General features: G+C 44.5%; 1 protein-coding gene across 1 annotated transcript; it reads right to left on the bottom strand.

Moving 5' to 3' along the window:
• Positions 1–8,093: 8,093 nt before the first annotated feature.
• On the bottom strand, positions 8,094–17,510 carry LOC141491286 (tripartite motif-containing protein 54-like). Its single transcript, XM_074192111.1, is given in 11 exon segments — positions 8,094–8,634; positions 8,857–9,069; positions 9,170–9,384; positions 10,700–10,824; positions 10,913–10,935; positions 11,320–11,553; positions 12,371–12,548; positions 12,550–12,741; positions 12,886–13,034; positions 17,092–17,397; positions 17,400–17,510. Coding segments are annotated over 11 exon segments (1,854 nt in total). The 3' UTR covers positions 8,094–8,526.
• Between the last annotated feature and the right edge of the window lie 1,099 nt (positions 17,511–18,609).

Below are 18,609 nucleotides of genomic sequence, written 5' to 3'. Positions count from 1 at the left end.
TTTTACATGTTTCCATGTACCCCTTTGCAATCTTATTTCCTGCTATAACTTATGCTAACCAGAAGCGGGGGTGTGTGATCAGGGGAACCAAAGCAAGATATAATTTTAACATACCCTAGATAAACCTCTGCTAGCATCCTACCCTTTTTGCTCTAGTGATTCGGGTACCTGGTTTCTCTTTTCCACAGTCCACAAGCTGTTTATTTCAGGTGTATCATGGCCCTTTCTCTTCCCCTCCGTGTTTCCCCACTCCAGGACTAGAGATGAAAGAACTGAAGAAACAATTTATGTATTTGCTAATTATTGTGACCCAGTAATTAAGGGATTCGCCCTCTCTGGACTGAGTCCCACTGTCAATCAGCTTGGGCTCAAGTTAAAAGGAAATCTTGAATTTAACAGGTAAAGAACCTGTCAATTATGTGCTGAGCATTTGAATAGTATCACCAAGCCAGATACCATTTCTAGATTTACCACAGAAGCTCAGAGAGGCATATGATTCAATTCAGCAAGTATTTAAGGGCTTACATTGTGCCAGACTGTGTCAGATGCTAGGGTTAAGAAAACAAATTCGAACTCCCTTTCTTCAGACAAAAACTGGGAACTGGACCTGTAATTTCACTGGTTTAGGTTCTGAGGAACTTCCTCTACCATCTTTTCAGCAACTTGTACTCTTCAAGAAGAGACTTATGTATCAGAATAGATGTCAAAATTAAGACATTAACTCAGGATTTCCTGGGTCCAATAGACCTAATCTTTGCTAACTACAGAGAAATCAGATTTAGGAGGTACCACATGAGCTAAGTAAAAGTACAGAATCAGATGATGGAATTATCAGATACAGAGGAATCTTCCCAGTCATACCCAAATAGAAATTATTCTACCACATCTCAGACAAGTCTCTGTCCAAAGGCCTTTATAAACTCTGCTCAGTCATGTTAGCACAGAAAAAGTCTTAGAAGAGCATTTGTAAACATTGCAGTTGTCATACTTTGGGAATCTCTCTTATTTTTGTGTGCCTTAGTGTTCTTATAAAAGCTTCCAAAGCTTGCAGAGCCTTTGGCCCAAGGGTACAGTAGTTAATACTGACTCCAAGCTCTCTTTTGTGAGTGTGGGAGTTGGAAGGAATTGGGGTGGGGGGAGTCTCAGAAATAATTGTTTTTCCTTCCAAAATATTATGATCCTGGAGAGTTGTTTCCTCCTATTTCTGGTCATCAGTTTTCAGAATGGTCAGGTCTTTTTATTGTAGCCCTTTTCTGCCTTCAGCAGGGGCCTCTGTGGCATCAGGTCCTGGGCTGTGTCATGGAAACTGTCCAGGGTGGGGTTGAGGGGAGGGGGTGGGGCTGGGACAGGAAGCCTGCAGCAGCAGCAGTATCTAGCTACCAAGCATATTAGTGGGGGCCATAAAAGAGTGGGGGAGGCAGAAGAAGGGCAAGACACAAGCCCCAAAGAGCCACACAAAGAAAAGAGATGGGTAGAGAAATCAGTCAAGCCAGAAATAGAGGGATGGTGAGTCTCCCCCACCTCCTGTCCCTTTGGTCTGTGAGGTGGGTTCAGGGTTCTTTTCAGATTAGTGACAGAAGAGGGGAATTCTGGGAACCAAACCCTTGCTCAGAATGAGAGAAAGACCTGGGGCAGGGACAATCACTGGTCGGAAGAAGAGGGTCCCAATGATCCAGCTCAGAGCACCTCAAAAAAGGTAAGCCAAGCCCCCCTCCTGAAGTTGAATTTTGTAGGCTTTCTGATCTCCATGCTTGAGCCTCTCAATAAGGTGATTTCATGATATTAAGGGGTCAAAGAAATATATCATCCCTAAAATGAAGACTCTCATTTTGCCACGAGAATTTGGAACCAAGAATTTTAACATCTAGGTTCTTATTGGGAGCCTAACTTCCAATTCCATCTCTGCTCCGAACACTTTAAGAGAGCCTTAACATTTCCCGCCCTTTCTCTCTTCCTCCATTCCTTCCACCCCATCATCTCCCCGTGCCATGGAAGGCCATATAAGAAACCTTCCTGGTTTGATTAGAACTGCTCTAAATACCTGTCTTTCATTATATTCCTGGTCTAGAGATATAAATTGTTGTTGAAACTGTTGAGCCAAGCTATGATCTCCAGAGGCCAAACCCAGAAAGGTTGAAATTGTCCTACCAGTTTTACTGGGGTTTAGCGAGTATCCTGGCCTATGGAGGGGGTATTTACCCTTTTCCCCCTCCTAAACAAGAACCTAGTGCAAAAAGACTTGAAGGTAAAAACAACAAATTCTTAATTCTGTTCTGTTAAGGTTAAGTGATGCCCCCCAAGTTTGAAATAATGGTCTAACTATGGAGTCAACCCTGAGCTGGTCAGGTCTACCCTGAGCTGAAATCTAAGGGTTCTAGCTATGATTTCAATATCATTTATTGACAGAGGCCTTCCTCAGTAGATAACCTCACTTTTCTGTGTTACTTGAACTAGTCTCAGAAACAATCTTTCTAGTCCAAGTAGATTTAAGAGGGGAAGGGTGGGTGATACAACGCAAGAAAACTGAAATGATCTGTGATTCTTTTATGATGAGCACTCTCTCCACTAATACAGATCCCTGACTTGGTGCTGGGGAACTACCTAAAGCATTTACATAATGTTAGTTGACTTGCCCAGGATCATACAACTATTATCAGAGACAAGATCTGATTGGCATTCTATCCACCAATATACCTATTGGTACAATAATGATAGCAATAACAACAATAAAAGACATTTTAAAATCAATGGAACAAAGCATAAATCATTGAATTTAAAGAAATAATAGCAGGATATAAACTTGTTCTAGTGAATCTACTGAATTCCATAGAAAAAAAGATGAAAATTATAATTACAATAATAGATATTTAAGTAGTTCTTTAAGATTTTCAAAGTTCTTTATATATGTTATCTCACTTAATAATGAAGTAATCAAGGGAACACTGTATATAAATATAGTTATTTTAAAAACAACTTTGAGTAAATAAGTTATTTTGAATATTATAAATTCCCAAATTAACTATAAAGGATGTGTGAAGAAAGAGTATTCACATACAAAGAAAGAATTGATAAATAGATGTATAGAATAATTTTATATATATATATATATATATATATATATATACTTATTTGATCTAAAAATTACCATGGGCAGGGGAAGAAAATAAAGAAATTTACTTGACAATTTATTGTATTTTTGAAATGGTACATAATAGATTTGTAGTTGCATGTGCAATGATTCTTTTTTAATTTTACTATGTTCTGGAAATAAATTAAATTAAATAAATTAAAAATTAAATTTAAAAAAATGAAGTAGCAGGTAAAATGCTGAGTTTTAATGTCAGAAAACAGGGATTCAAATCTTAGTCTCACCTCATGTTAGCCATGTGGCTATAAGCAACCATTTCCTCAAAAACAGGGGATGATTTTTGCACTTCCGCTCTTCAAACTGGGTTATAATGAATCAAATGAGAAGATGTAGTCAAAAGCATTCTACAAATCTCAGCTATAGAATGCCCATTTACCTTCTTAAGAATCTCAAGGAAGGGGGTGGCTAGGTGGTGAAGTGGATAAAGCACCGGCTCTGGAGTCAGGAGTACCCGGGTTCAAATCGGGTCTCAGACACTTAATAATTACCTAGCTGTGTGGCCCTGGGCAAGCCACTTAACCCCATTGCCTTGCAAAAACCTAAAAAAAAAAATCTCAGGGAAGGGGGCAGTAAGGTGGTGCAGTGGATAGAGCATGGACCCTGGAGTCAGGAGGACCTAGGTTCAAATCCAGTCTCAGACACTTAGCCTTGTGGCCTTGGGCAAGCCACTTAACTCCGTTTGCTTTGCAAAAACCTTAAAAAAAAAGAAAATCAAGTAAGGGAGGTAGAGGAAAAATGGAGAAGAGAAATGAGAGTGATGTGGGGAAATCAGAGAAAATGTTGGGTTGTAATTTATTTCAGGTTTCTACTCAGACCCATGTGCCCTGACTCATCTCCCAGTAGAACTTCTTCCCTCATCCTACAGCCTTCATTTAATTTCCTGTTATGGCTTCTGATTGGATACTTTCAGTCTTTTCCCCAATAATTAATTGCCTCCTTTAGTAATCCGATGGACACAATACAATGCAGCCCTGCCTTTACCTTAGCCATCTTGATAAAGCGGGAAGGGACTTCTGGGTCCTCTATGGGTTAGAAATATAATCTGTGATTAAGTCTCACCCTCAGTTCTTCAGGGTATTGATAGGTTTCTGTGTCTCCAGGAGATTAAGCCAATGGTATCAGGAAGAAAGATGTCTGAACTCCAGGAAGGAAAATGTTGCAAACAAGATACATTCAGGTTTGGGGTAGAGAGAGACTTGATGAGTTTGTTTTGTGACATGATGAGTCAGAGATGTGGAAGGACATTTACTTGGACATATTTGTGGATAGGTGGGGGAAAGATGAAAATGTGTTTGAGAGAGAGTTGGGGTAGGGGGGAGCTGATTAGGTAAATCATTCCTTTGTTTAAAAAAAAAGGTACACACTGTACAACCTAGAAATAAGATTCTGGTAACTGTAACCTTGGTCAGTTTGCTCTAGGAGAGAGAGAAATAATAGAAACCCCCAGAGCAGTGGAATCAAATTCAGGTTTGGCACCCAACCCACAGGGCCACTAAACTAACACAAGGATCCCTGTAGACTGCATATTGATTTAGTTTTAAAATGAAATAATTATAAATGTTTTATTGTATTTTTACTTATTTTATTTATTTATTTATTTTGGTTTTTGCAAAGCAATGGGGTTAAGTGACTTGCCCAAGGTCACACAGCTAGGCAATTATTAAGTTCTTAGGTCAGATTTGAACCCAGGTACTCCTGGCTCCAGGGTCCATGCTCTATCCACTGCACCACCTAGCTGCCCTTGTTTTTACTTATTTAAAAAAAAATCCAAATTACATTTTAATCTGGCTCAATTTCACTTGAGAGTATTATAGATCATACCCAGCTCTTAAGTCTTGTGTTTGATGTCGTAAACATGACTCCCCCCCCCCCCCCACTTCTGCCCTCAAACTAAGTCCTGGATGTGACATCAGTGGAGAGCTTGCTCACCCGGGGGTAGATCAGGTTAGGCAAGGGATTGAAAAGAGTGAAAACATGGGCAGCTAGGTGGCGAAGTGGATAGAGCACCAGCCCTGGAGTCAGGAGTACCTGAGTTCAAATTCAGCCTCAGACACTTAATAATCAGCTAGCTAGCTGTGTGGCCTTGGGCAAGCCACTTAACCCCACTGCCTTTCCAAAAAAAAAACCTAAAAAAAATGAAGGCAAACAGAAGTTTAGTGATTTTTCTCAGGGCTGTACAACCAATAAGTGCCTTGGGCTGGATTTAAACTCAGATCTTCTTGACTCCAGACCCAATGCTCTATTCATCATACTACTAGCTGCCTTTGAAGCAGAGGAAAAGAAGGGTGGTATTAGCACAAGAGGAACTGGAAAAGTGGAAAGAATAGAAAAGGACAGAGAAGCCACATCATATTCCAAGCCTTTTTTCCCTCAGCTCTGTGACTTAAAAAAAAACCCCAAATCTTTACTGCCCAATTTGATGAGGAGGATTTATAGATAATTATAGATAATTCCCCTGTTTCCAGTGAACCTGGAATTCACTTAGGTTCAATTAGGCTAATATATCATGTGCAAGGGACTGGAAATACATATTACATATATATATATATATATATCTATATATTATATATGTGTGTGTGTGTGTGTGTGTGTGTGTGTGTGTGTGTGTGTGTGTGTTTAAATCACACAGTCCCTTCAGTCAAGGATTAAATTTATGGACAATTGAAATAATCCCTGGTTAGACTGAGAATCTTTTGTGGAACAGGAAAGGACTCGAGCTTCAGATGAAATCACATAGGATCTTCATCCAAACTGGATTCTCCAGGGGAAGTAGGGATGAGATTTGCATCTAAAATCTGTCTTATCAGAGAGTGGTTTGGAAACAATGGAAGGTGCATCTAGGACTGTCTAACCTGAGAATGGTGAAATCTCATGGTCAATCTCAGGTTCGTCAGCCCATGACGTGCCTTCTCCAGACCTCGAATCCCAGAATCTACACTTGAAGATGCTGGTAACTAGAATGAGGGGTGTTTGTCTTCCCAGAGGCAGGGAACTAGTGCAATGCCTTGATTATTTGGAGAGACTGAGATCTACTGGCTACAGTGACCTTGAGTAAAAAATAAGTTTCTGAAAACCTCCATTATACTCCTCAATCTCTAATCCTCCCCTCAGGAACTTGAACCACATTGCTATCCCATGTATATGCTTTGGGGTCATATCCCCACAACATCCTTTAGAGTCCTGGTGGGAAAAGTGGGGATGAAGAGAAATCTAGGGCTTGGAATTTCTGAGATACACTTCCTGCCTCTGCCAACCTACATTTTTCTGACTGATATAGTCCATCTTCATTTTTTTAGCCTCTGGTCTTTTTTGAGGCAGAAGAGGCCAACCACCATTCATGACACTTTGATCAAGGAGAGCAGAGTATGCACTCTGGACTTCCTTGTATGCACCTGAAGAAGAAGAAGATAGAAGAATAGGCAGGAAGTGTAGGGGAACAAAGTCACCCAACCCATGCCTTGGCTGACGTAGAAGCAAAAGTGAGGAACCCCAGTTGGCTGAGAAGAAAGTAGTTGGTCTTCCTAATAGTATCAGATCACTGAGCTTTAGGGTGAAGCTAGTGAAGCTAGCCATAAGGATGCCCTTCTGATAGAGGATGTTACATAGACACAGATACGTATTTATAATACATTTGAAAAGATCTAAGGAGAAACGTAGAGGCATGATGCGCGATAGGAGCGCAAATGGCCACGTTTATCATAGAAGCACATGGAGATTCACGGGACACTCATACAGAAGGAAGCACGCATACTTAGTAGCAGAAACCCAGATATACCGCACAGGGGCAGATACGCCCAGACTGACACTAAACGTGAGGACAGATTTCCCGTCGGAGTCCGAAACTGCCGCAGCCTCGGCTCCCGGAACGCCTCCTCCGCCAGCACCAAGGACAGCTCCCGCCGCTTCTCTGGCTCCTCCCAGCCCCGCCCCCACCGCCTTGTCACGTGGCGTGGGCGTCCGCGGGGGGGGGGGGGGGTAGAGATAAATGTTCCCCGACCCTCGGGATCCTAGCAGCCCGCCACCCTCAGCCCCTACCCCAGCTCCAGCGGATCCTGAGGTGCGCTGCAAGGCTGCTGTGAGTTGTCTCAGGACAGGAGGGAGGGATTGGGGTGGGGACTGAGGGGACCCTGACCCGCTAGCTCCCTTTATACTCCTTTTCTTTAGCTCCATCCCAGCCTAGGCTCGCAGTCCAAGACCCGAACCTCCTTCTGCTTCACTCTAAGTCGGTCAGATTTAGAGCCCAGTGACCCGGTATAGAGTTCAAGGTTGGGCCAGGGGAGGGAGAAAAGGACATTCAGGCTGGGTGAGGACAGGGACTCTAGTGCTAAGGCTGGCCCCAGAATTCTGGCTCTGAGGTTCTGAGCTGGGTGAGGACGGATTTCCAGGCAGAACTAGGGAGAAAAGTAGAGCCTCAAGCGTTGCGAAGGCCTGGGAACACGTGTATTGCAGGCCATGGCCTTGAGGAGACTCCGGATCGTGACTGTGACTCTGGCTGTGACCGCGCTGCTGTTCCTGCTCCCGGAGACCTGCCTCCCGCTGCCCAGTACTTGGGAAGCCCCCGTCCTAAACCTGGAGCATTCGGGGACTCGGAGACACCTTGTGGACGCCAGCGAACAGTGGCGGTCAATTCGCGCCCCCTTCAGCTGGAAACAGCGGGAGAGGACCCCCAACGCCCTGGATCTGCCTTTCCACCTGCTGCGGGAGTTGCTGGGCCGAGCAAGGGAAGAGAGGCTGCGCAGCCGTGCGCGGAACAATCAGCGCTTGCTGGGAAGAGTGGGCTAGTGAGGCGGGGGCCAAGGGGTTAAGAAGGGAAGGTACCTGCGGTGGAGGGCGGGAAATGAGGGGAGCTGGGAGGAGAGAAGCCAAAAGACCGAGGTGGGGCAGGCGCGGTGGCGGGGGCACTGCAAGTTCCACGATCTCGTAAAACAGCGAAATTTAGAGCAAAATGAATCCTCCGGTTTATTGAGGGGGAAATACCCTCTCTTTTTCTATCCGCGCCCTTTCTTCCCTGCCCGAGCGTCTCTCTCTCCATCTTAGGCTTGTAGGCTCCGCTTCAGTAAGGAATTCCTCCTTTTCCCCCTAGCCCACCTCCTCGGGGATCCTTCAACTCTTGGGATTGGCTCGGTATTTCGGGAAGGGGGGGGGGTTGTCTAACAGGAGACTGCATAGGCCAAGTAGTCCGACCTCCTGCTCTCTGAATCGAGAAAGAGTGGTGGTTACAGAAAGTTGTGGGCTCCGGGTATCCAGGGAGAGGGAGGAAAAAAAATTGTTTTTGGAGTATACAGCACGGAGTCTGAAAGAAATGTGCAGAGAGCTCAAGCTCCCAAGGCTCGAGGCAGTCCCAGGAGGGGGTAGCCTAGGGCAGTCCCGCCCTTCCGTCAGCACTGCGGTAACATGGGGTTGGAAACTAAGGAGGGACTTGAGGCACAACCCTGAGGCTCTCCTGCCTCCTGCTCTGACCCCTCAGAGGTCACCACATCGGAACTCTGCAAATGAAGAAGGAAAGAGTCAGAGGAAGGAGAACTGGCTTTCTTTTGACCTTTCCCCTCTTCCACCCCTTCCCTCTCCATACTTTCTACCCCAAGGTGGGGGACGGGCTTTCTAAGTCCAGCTCCTGGATTCTGCACTAAGATTCCAAGAGGAATGGGAGATAGAACTCTCAAAAGGAAATCAGTCTCACTGGCCTGGTTGCACCCAGGTGTTCTCGCCCCGTCCCCGGTGTCCTGGTCGCTGATAGTACTGCAGGTCCCTTCGCTAGCCAAGGTCTCAGCCGCACACAACTCCTGGTTGGGGGATTCGGCCCGGGGAGCCCGGGGAGGTGGTATCGGGATTCGACCTGGAGTCAAAGGACATCCGCCGTCCTGGAGCTTCGCACTCTTCGCTCCATCAGCCTCAGGTTCTTCACCTATCTCTTCTCCATCCTGGGAAGTAGATTTAAGGAACTTTTACTAGACTCAAATAGTAAAGTACCTGCGATTCTATCCAAAGTTTCAGAAGGATGCCATGCCCCTTAACACCCACCTGCCTCCCGGTTCTCGGTTCCAATTCCTCCTCCTGGGTTGTCCCCCGGAGCTGCACTGTCTCGGCTCCAGTTTCCTCAGGAGCCTCGGCTCCAGATGCAAATATCGCTGCTACCTCCTCTTCCTGGTCCTCACCTACTCCAGATTCCTCTGCCAGAGCAGTGAAGTCCCCTTCTTCTGTGGAGGCTACCACCGCTGACTCCAGCGGTTCCTCCACTGGACATTTGTTAGGAAATGAGATGGAAACAATCAATATAGAAAGAGACTTCAGCCTCGAAATCCTTGAGTCCTCCTGCCACCCAGTTAGTGCTGGGAGATGCCCCAATCACCTTCCCACACAAGGAGCTGGATTTTCTTCAACCCTTTCTCTCAGGACCTAGACCCTCCCCTAAGATTGAAGTTCCCCTAATCTCCCAGCAGTTGATAATTCCTTGACTTCCTCCTTTCTCAGTTCTGAGAGCAGTTTTTCAGAGCCTCCCAACCAGGACTAAAACCTGTTCTGCCGGGACTGAGTTTCTTCTCCCAACTGGGACTATCAAACCTCTAACTTCCCATCCAAGATTGGGGCTTTCTTAGTGATTTTCTTGTTTCTGTTGCTCTTTTAAAACACACACACACACACACACACACACACACACACACAAACACACAAAATTTGTTGTTGAATCAAATTATGCATAATAATGCAAGGGCCTCATTCTATTAGAAAAACAAGAAGGTCAGAACTAGTTACAAATACTCTATAGGCCCAAAGCAATGTCTCTGAGCTGGCTTCTACATGTTTCCCAGGGTTTCTTCAGTGTTTTCCTTTTGAATCCAAAAGGTTCAGTGACTTTCCTTCCCAGTGTCAGGCTCTGGCTCCCTCAGATCCCTCTAATTTCATTACTAAAAGTCATGTTTCCTACTTCCCTTTTCTTTCTTTCATTTTTTTTGGAGGCAAATCAGGGTCACATAGCTTACTAAGTGTTTGATGTCAAATTTGAACTCAGATCCTCCTGATTAAAGGACTGTAGCTACCACCACCAAGTTATCCTTCCCCCAGAGTTATACAGATTCCTTCAACCTTGCCAACCATCCCTGCACAAATACAAACAGATTTCCATCTAGAGTCCTCTGTCAGGCTTGGAATCTAGTTATCTTCTTTCCTATACTAAAAAAAAAAATTAACTCTAAAGAGAGGAAGGGTCAGAACTTTTTCTAAGAGAAGAGAGTGGGAAAAGGAGAGTGAGAGGGTGAGAGTACATAAGGGAAGTGGGAAGCATAACCGACAAAAGAGAAGAAAAGAAAGGACTGAAGGGTAGTGGAGAGTGACAAGAAAGAGGATATACAGGAAGCAAAAAGATGTGGAGTCTAAGGAAGAATGCAGGACAGAAGGTATTGTCAATAAGGGAACAACAATTAGGGGACAGATTAGAGAAACAGAAAGGAAACCAAAAGTACATGGGGAGGAGACAGAAAACAGGGAGAGGAACCTTGGAAACAGTGCTAAGGAAAGATAGGTTTTTAAAGGGAAACACAAGGTGGGGCCCACTCTTGATGAAGTCCAATTGGTATAATGCCCGTTCCTCTTCATTGAAGTCCACCGCATAATGCTCCATGTTGTCAAATCCAGGTTCCACAGTTTCCAGCTCTGGGTTCCCTACAGCCTCAGCAATCCTAGGAGAGAAGGGACAGACAGGATAGCCACTGGTCCTAAATCCCAATGGAGGGAGGAAGCAGATGTTGGAGAAGAGGTGCTACTCACTTCTGGATGAGGACCTTGGCATTCTGGAGAAAATGGCAGGAGGAAATTGAGGGATCCGGTCAGGTCCAGTCCCAACCCACAAGGGAGGAAAGGAAATTTCAAATACACTGAGCCCAAAACAGCCCAAGAGTTCTCAGGACAGTTCTCCTAAGTACTTAAGAGACAAATCTCTGCTCAAAATGAAAGAGAAACATCCTTAACAATTAGAACTATCCCAAAGAGGATAGTGAGTGAATTCGGCATCAGAGGGAGACTGGATGTCTATTTGGGAATCCCAGAGAGGGGATTCTTAAAAGAAGCTAAGGCAGTTCCCAGGACCATAAGCAGCCCATTTAGTCCAGATATTTTGTCCACCCGCCCATTCACCTACCTGCTTGCCCTACTCTTTGTCTCTTTTACCTACCTACCTGCAAGAAAAGAGGGACTTGAGGTTCCTCAGCAGCCTGCAAAGCTGTGTCCACCAGCTTGGAGGAAGCCTCCACACGAGCTTGGTAGGCCAGGCTCAGGGTTCGAAGCTGGCGAGTCTTTTCTGCCTGTTCATAGGACACACGCTGAAGCATGATCTCCTTACGCTCCTCCAGTATACCTGCCATGCGCTCGAACTTCTCGCACAACGTCTGTTTCCGAGCCTTGCAGTTGTCCTGGGGGAATGGATTGATCAGAAGGTGCTGTTCAGAGGCCCACCCGGGTCAGGACTTCTCCTGGCTCTAGAGGAGACATTGACTTTCTCTCCAAGGACTACCAACGTTTCCAGGACGACAGAGTCCCTGAGCTGAGATTAATCCTAGGGCAGGGGGAGGCTAGGAGGCACAGTAGATAGAGCTCTGGCCCTGTCAGGAGTACCTGAGTTCAAATCCGACCTCAGACACTTAATTACTAGCTGTGTGGCCTTGGGCAAGCCACTTAACCCCACTGCCTTGCAAAAAACCTCAAAAAAAAAGTTCCAGGAGAAAAAAAAAAGTTAGAGAGCACTTAGAGATCAAATCTCAACCCCCTCAAGATCCATTTCTTTTGGGGGCTGGGTTTCCAAGATGCTACACATCCAAGAAGTACCTCATCCAGGTTATCCCCTTCATAAATCAGGTGGCTTTCCTAGCTACCATTATGGAGGCTTCTCGATGTCAGTCAGCCCCTAGCCCTCTCTACCTGCAGCTTTTCCTGCTCTTGAGACAGTTCTCCTAAGCTCTTAAAGACAAATTTCTGCTCAAAATGAAAGAGAAACATCCTAACAATTAGAACTATCACAAAGTGGACTGAGTTGTCTTTGGAAGGAGTGAATTCCGCCTCAGAGGGAGACGTCCATTTGGAGACGTTAAAAAGGGGGATTCTTAAATGAAAGAAAAGATTGGACTAGACCTCCCAAAAGATTTCCCACATTCTAATAAAGTCACAGCGTTCTCCGGGGGCAGCCACTCCCCCCAGGTGCACCCGACGCCCCTGGACCCTCCCTCTGCCCACCTCTACATTCCGGCAGGTGCTCTGCAGCTCTGCGATCAGCGCCTGGATCCGCTCATTGGAGGCCACCAGGGTTCGGATTCCGTCGGTCAGCTCAGACTGGGGGAGAGGAACAGCACGTAGGCGCTCGGCGCCTGCTCTCTCCTTTCCTGCCCGGGTTCCCCAGCTCCTCCATCCGCCCCAGGCCCGAGGTCCCCAGCACCTTATGTTGTTCGTATACGTCGGAAAGCGGGGCCACTTGGCAGGCCTGGTGCTCCCCAAACACCTTGCACAGCGAGCAGGTGGGCACGCGGCACGTGACGCAGTAGATGTTGATCTTTTCGTCTTCGTGTTCCTCGCAGGTGGGACACTCGGGTTTCAGCAGCGGCCTGGGGCTGAGGGTGGGGAAGGGACGGAAGAGTCAGGCAAGGCCCAGCCTCGGGGACCCTCCCTGGGCTTAGTTCTGTCTGCGCTTAGAGACTTCGGGTTGGGGGCGGGGACAGTACTAGCCTGGGGAGGTCTAGGTCCCAAGGTCGCACCTGGCTGACTCCTGCTTGTAGATGTCGATGATGTTTTCCACCAGCAGGTTCCGCTGGAGCCCATATACCCCGTGCCTGTCGAGGACCACCTCGTGGCGGCAGGAGGGACAGCGGAATCTTCCGCTGGAGCCCAGCGTGGTCCCTCGGGACTGAAAGAGAATGACACGGCCCACCTCAGCTTGGCAGCCTTCGCCAAAGCCTCCGCCAATCACACTTCTCCCCATCCTGTTCTTCCAGGGAGAGGTCTGCGTGGCGGTGGGGGAAGGGGGGTCCTAAGGGTCGTTAGCCCCGTATTTTTGACCAGATGGGGAGTGCCATGTTTTCCCTAAGAGAAGAGGGTGTGTGATACATTTGTAGCTTTTTGAAGAAGCATACTATGGAAAGAGCAAAATACTAGATTTAGTTAGATTTAGGCAATGGGGTTAAATCACTTGCCCAGAGTCACAAAGCTAAGTAAAAGTTAAGTGCTAAGTAAATATTAAGATCTGAAGATTTGAACTCAGGTCCTCCTGAGTCCAGGAACGGTTCTCTATTCACTGCTCCACCTAGCTGCCCCCCGGAAAGTCGCCTTAACCATTGCAGCTGTCTACAAATGGAAGGAGCTGTCTGGGAAGACAGTGGTTCCCATCCTTTGCTGAGTGGGAGGATCTTTAGGCAGGGACTGGATAATGATAAAGCAGGGTAACGATAACAACAACAACAACAATAATAATAGCTAGCATTTATTTAAACCTTTAGAACTTGCCAAGTGCTTTTCAAATATCTCATTTTACCCTCACGAGAAGCCTGGGAATAGGTGATCTCATTAACACCTTCATTTTTCATATGAGGAAACTGAGACACGGAGAGATTATTTGATTTGCGCAGTCACACAGTCAATGAGTGTTCCTTTATTCACTTAGCTGGTGCAGTTGTCAGATTCAATTTGCTGAAAGGTGAGATTTTAGATATAAGTTGGACAGGATTTACCGCTGAAGTTTCTTCCAGCTTTGAAATTCTGTGATTCTGGTCCTTGTGGTGTTTCTAAATCAGGGACAAGGAGCTTCAGGATAAGAAGCCACCAATGTTCCAGTTCTAGCTACTTCATAGCCCTCACTAAGGAAAGGCTGCAGCTTTTTATAGCAGTACCTGGATATGACCACCAGATGGGGTGGTGGTCTTTCTAGAGATGTTTTCCCACCATCTCCCACTCCAATATCCACTTCCAAGTCCCTACAACAGAATATTTGGGATTTTTTTATACTATCTCCAATTGTGTTTACTGAATACAACTTACTATTTATTTATTTAATAACCTTTTTTCAATACTTCGTTTTGGGACTCCTCTTCCTTTATATTATTTTACTTAGAGATCTCCTTGATTTTCATCTTCTCTACACAGATAACAATGAGATGTACTTGTCTTGTCTCTAACCTCTGTCTTATCTCTAGTTTCACATCTCCAACTGCTTATTAGATATCTTGAATTGGATGTTCCATACATAGTTCAAAGTTTTTATGGGATGTCCCAAAGAGCAAAATATCCAAGATGAAATTCATTATCTTTCCTTCCAAATCCAAAGGTACCACCATCCTTCTTGTCACCCAGGCTCACAATGTAGTGTCATCATCAATTCTTCATTCTCTCTCGCCCCCATAGTCAAATCCATTTTTAAATTTTGCCCTTTTTACTTTAATAACTTCTCTCCTATATTTCCCCTTCTCTCCTCTGCCACTAAAACCATATCTTGTGTGGATCAATATCTTGTGGTCTCCCTACCTCAAGTATCTCTTTTACAAAACATCTTTCACTCAACTATCAAAGTGATCTTCCTAGAGTTCAAATTTGACCATGTTACCCCACTTTGAATTTTAAAAGCACTTCATAATATGGCCCCTTCTTACCTTTTCAGTCTTACATTTTGTTCCCTCCCAGTACTTAGCACTCCAGTGTCACTGGCCTCTTCGCTATTTCTCAAACATGATTTTCCATTTCTGTGCTCTGAGCATATTCACTGACTGTCTCCCATGCTTTACATTTCTACCTCCTAGATTCCTTGACTTCCTTCCTCAAGTTTGAGCTCAAGTCTTACCTTCTAGAAAAAGTTTTCCCAGTCTTCCTTGATCTTAGTATATTACCTCTGTTGATTATCTCCAATTTATCCTGTATATATACCTTACTTGTACATAGTTGCTTGTATGTTATCTTCCTCCATTTGACAATAAGCTTGAGGGCAGGTATTACCTTTTCTGTTTTGTTTTGTTTGCGAGGCAAATGGGTTTAAGTGGCTTGCCCAAGGCCACACAGCTAGGTAATCATTAAATGTGTGAGGCCAGATTTGAACTCAGTATTCCTGACTCCAGGGCCAGTGCTCTATCAACTGTGCCACCTAGCTGCTCACCTTTTCTGTCTTTAAAAAAAAAATATTCTCATTATTTACACAGTGCCTGTCATATTAAGAAAATTAAGAAAATGTTAATTGACTTCCATTAGCCTAAGAATCAGGAGGTCAGAATTTCAGTCCTGCCTATATCTTTACCACTCATGTGATCCTGGACAAATAACTTCAGTTTTCTAGGTCCCAGTTTCCATATATAAAATGGAGATACCAATATTTGTACTGTCTACTGCACAGTTGTGAGAAAAGAGTTGTAAATCTTAAATTAGTCTATAAATATCAGATATTATTTGAGGAGCTCAATTTTTTTGACTAAAGGCAGTATGCTAGATGGACTCAAGATTCCTCTCAACTCTAAATCCCAAATGGGGGAGTATATTTTTTTTAATTTTCCCCTTCTCTAACTGACTCTACATTAAGTTATTTTTTTCTTGATACTTCTCTATGAATCAATGACCTTTGAGAGATTAAAAAAGTTTGTCATTCTGCTCTATGTTGAAAGAGGAGACTTTGCTTTTGGAAGGGGTGAGGCAGACAGTAAAAGAATCCAGCTTGATGACAGAAGGTTGAAACTCAAGAAGTAAAGCATGGCTATTGGTGAGAAGGTGATGCTGATGGACCTTGAGAAGAATCTGGAGACAGATGGGCACTGGGGACATGGATATTTTTACCAGGGGATTCATGGGGCAAATCCACAACTGTAGACACAGAATATTTAATCTGGATGGGCAAGTGACAGATATTGTTTCTGGATGGAGGAGAAGACAAATACAAGGCCTATGGCCACCTGCCCTTGTCTGGTCCTATGGTCCTACTTGGTTAGAATGGCACATAGCACGTCCAGATACCAAACAGCCAGGATCCTCTTTCTTCAAGGCTGAGTGCTCTTGGGGAAGATTTCTCAGAAAATTAATAACATGTTGCTTCCCAAATCTTTCTTAGGATCAAAGGATTTAGAGTTGGAAGAGTTCTTAGAGATGATCTAGTTCAACCTCCTCATTTTTGGGTTTTTTTTTTGAGGGGCAAGTGAGATTTAGGCTCAAAGGTTAAAAATGACATGACTCGGGTCATACAAGCTACCTTGCCTCAGGCAAGAATCTGGATCAGGACTCAGGTCTTTGGACTCCAAATGCAGTGCTCCTTCTTTTTCCAGGATCTTAGGGTTATGATCTCTCAGAACCATGACTCTCTCAAAGTTTCTGATGAAAAGGCCCTTCTCTCCCCCCACCCCTTCTTTATACCTTAGGTGTTAGCTGGGAACAAGTATATACCAGGCAGGACTCATATAGAGCCACAAATACTCAAATACACAAACCTCAAATACAACATTATTCTGAGTCCCTGATCACAAGACTAAGAAGAGGAAAGGAACAAGAAATGAAGTGCCTACTATATACAACCACTATGCTAAGCCCTTCGACAATATCTCATTTTATCATTTGAGAAAGCCCACTTAGTAAAGCTATATTTCTTAGCCCCAAGGCCCAGATCATAAGTTCCTAGTAGTTGTTCATTGGGCTGGTCCTCTCACTTGGGCAGTACTTCTTGGTGCTATCACTCAGTGGACCCACTGTTTGCATGTCATAACAGCCCTCCCCCTGTTTGCTACAGAAGTGACCCCTCCTCACTCAGAACCCAGTTGCCTGGGTGAAGGTGGCCAAGGAAGTCACTTGAGAGGAAAATGTAGCTCAGGATTACTATGTATCTCTGCTGACTGTCCTCCCTCTCTTCCTGGCCTGCTCAGGATCCCAGGGAACAATAGGGGTGGGAAAGGAGGAGGGAAAGAGGTAAAGGCAGGGTTCCTGTAGCCTACAGATCTCCAGCTCACCTGGAATATATCATTGGCACACTTCCGACACAGGTTATGCTGGCAGGGGAGAATGACAACGGGCTTGGAGAACATTTCCAGGCAGATGGGACAGATGAGCTGCCTCTCCAGTGTGTCCATGGTGTGGCAGTCTCTGGGAAATGAGCTGTAATCCATTTTCAGAGACATCTCAAAAGTGAGGAAAAAAATAATAAAGTAACCAAGAAAAACCACCTTCCTCACAGTCAACAGCAGCACTGAAGAGCTGAGACTTGTTCTGTTTATCCCATTTGTGAGGCAGAGGGGAACAGTGGAAGGGTTTGGTGGGGGGTGGGGGCAGGTGGGTGGTGGACTAGCTTGTCAGTTGTGCTAAATGCAGACCCTGAGTAGCCGTCCCTAGGGTAGATGCTGTATTCGTTAGTTCTCCAGAACCTTCTCATGTTACCAAGAAGCCCTTTGGGCCATGGAGACCAGGCTGGCAGGTAGCCCCAACTAACTCCAAAGCCTAATCTAAGGGAGGAATATTTTTCATGTTACACATGTAGGTCTCTTCAAACATTTAAGCAATGAAAAAGTTATTACTTGGATTTCCTTGGGACCTCTACTCTTCTGGGTCTCCAGCTTCCTCACCTGTATGATAGGCACGTTGTTATTGGAACCAATATTTATAAAGCTTGAAGCATTAGACTTAAAATACAGAAATCCTTGGAAAGGAAGCACAGTAGAAAATTCTGTCCCTGAAATTGTCCACACTGACCACAGACTTGTACTACTAGATTTATGCTCCATTCCCTGCCTATTTTATTTTTCATAAAAATGAAGAGAATTTATTTCTTTTATTTTTTAACTTTTGTTTTGCTTTTCCTCTCTAAGCTTAGAGATCTTGAGACTGCTGGCTTTGTTGTCTGTGTAAAAACCTTTAAGAACTAGCAGAAAGATATTTTTCCCATTTCATTTCATTTTATTGTCCAGTTATGTGCAAAAATAAGAATGAAACCTTTTTGCAAGATTTTGATTTCTATTGTTCTACCACTCTCTTATTTCCTCCCTCCCCATGGCAGTGAAGAATCTGATATAGATTGTATATAGAAAATCATGTTTAACATATTTCCATATTAGTTGTGTTGTGAAAGAGGAATTAGAACTAAGGAGGGGGAAAACATGAGATAGAAAGAAGAAAGAAAACATAAAATAAGTTTTAAAAAGTAAATATGTATGTTTTGTTCTGTACTTAGACACCATAATTTTTTTTTGCTGTATTTTTCCATAACAGATCTCTCAGGATTGTCTCTGATCACTGAACTCCTGAGAAGGGTCCATCAGCTCACAATGGTACTGTTAATAAGTACAATGTTCTCCTGGTTCTGCTCATTTCACTCAGCATCAATTCATGGAAGTCTTTCTTGGCTTTTCTAAAGACACTTTTCAATTAATTTTGCCAGTAGCTAGCTCGTGCCAATAAGATCAGCTCCACTTTAATCTGTCTTTTCTCCCAAACCCTGCAACCCTTTCCAACTTAGATTGAAAGAAAAAGAAGTC

Source organism: Macrotis lagotis, chromosome 1, assembly GCF_037893015.1.
Source record: "Macrotis lagotis isolate mMagLag1 chromosome 1, bilby.v1.9.chrom.fasta, whole genome shotgun sequence".
Taxonomy (NCBI): domain Eukaryota; kingdom Metazoa; phylum Chordata; class Mammalia; order Peramelemorphia; family Peramelidae; genus Macrotis; species Macrotis lagotis.
This window is presented reverse-complemented; position numbering and strand designations above follow the sequence as displayed.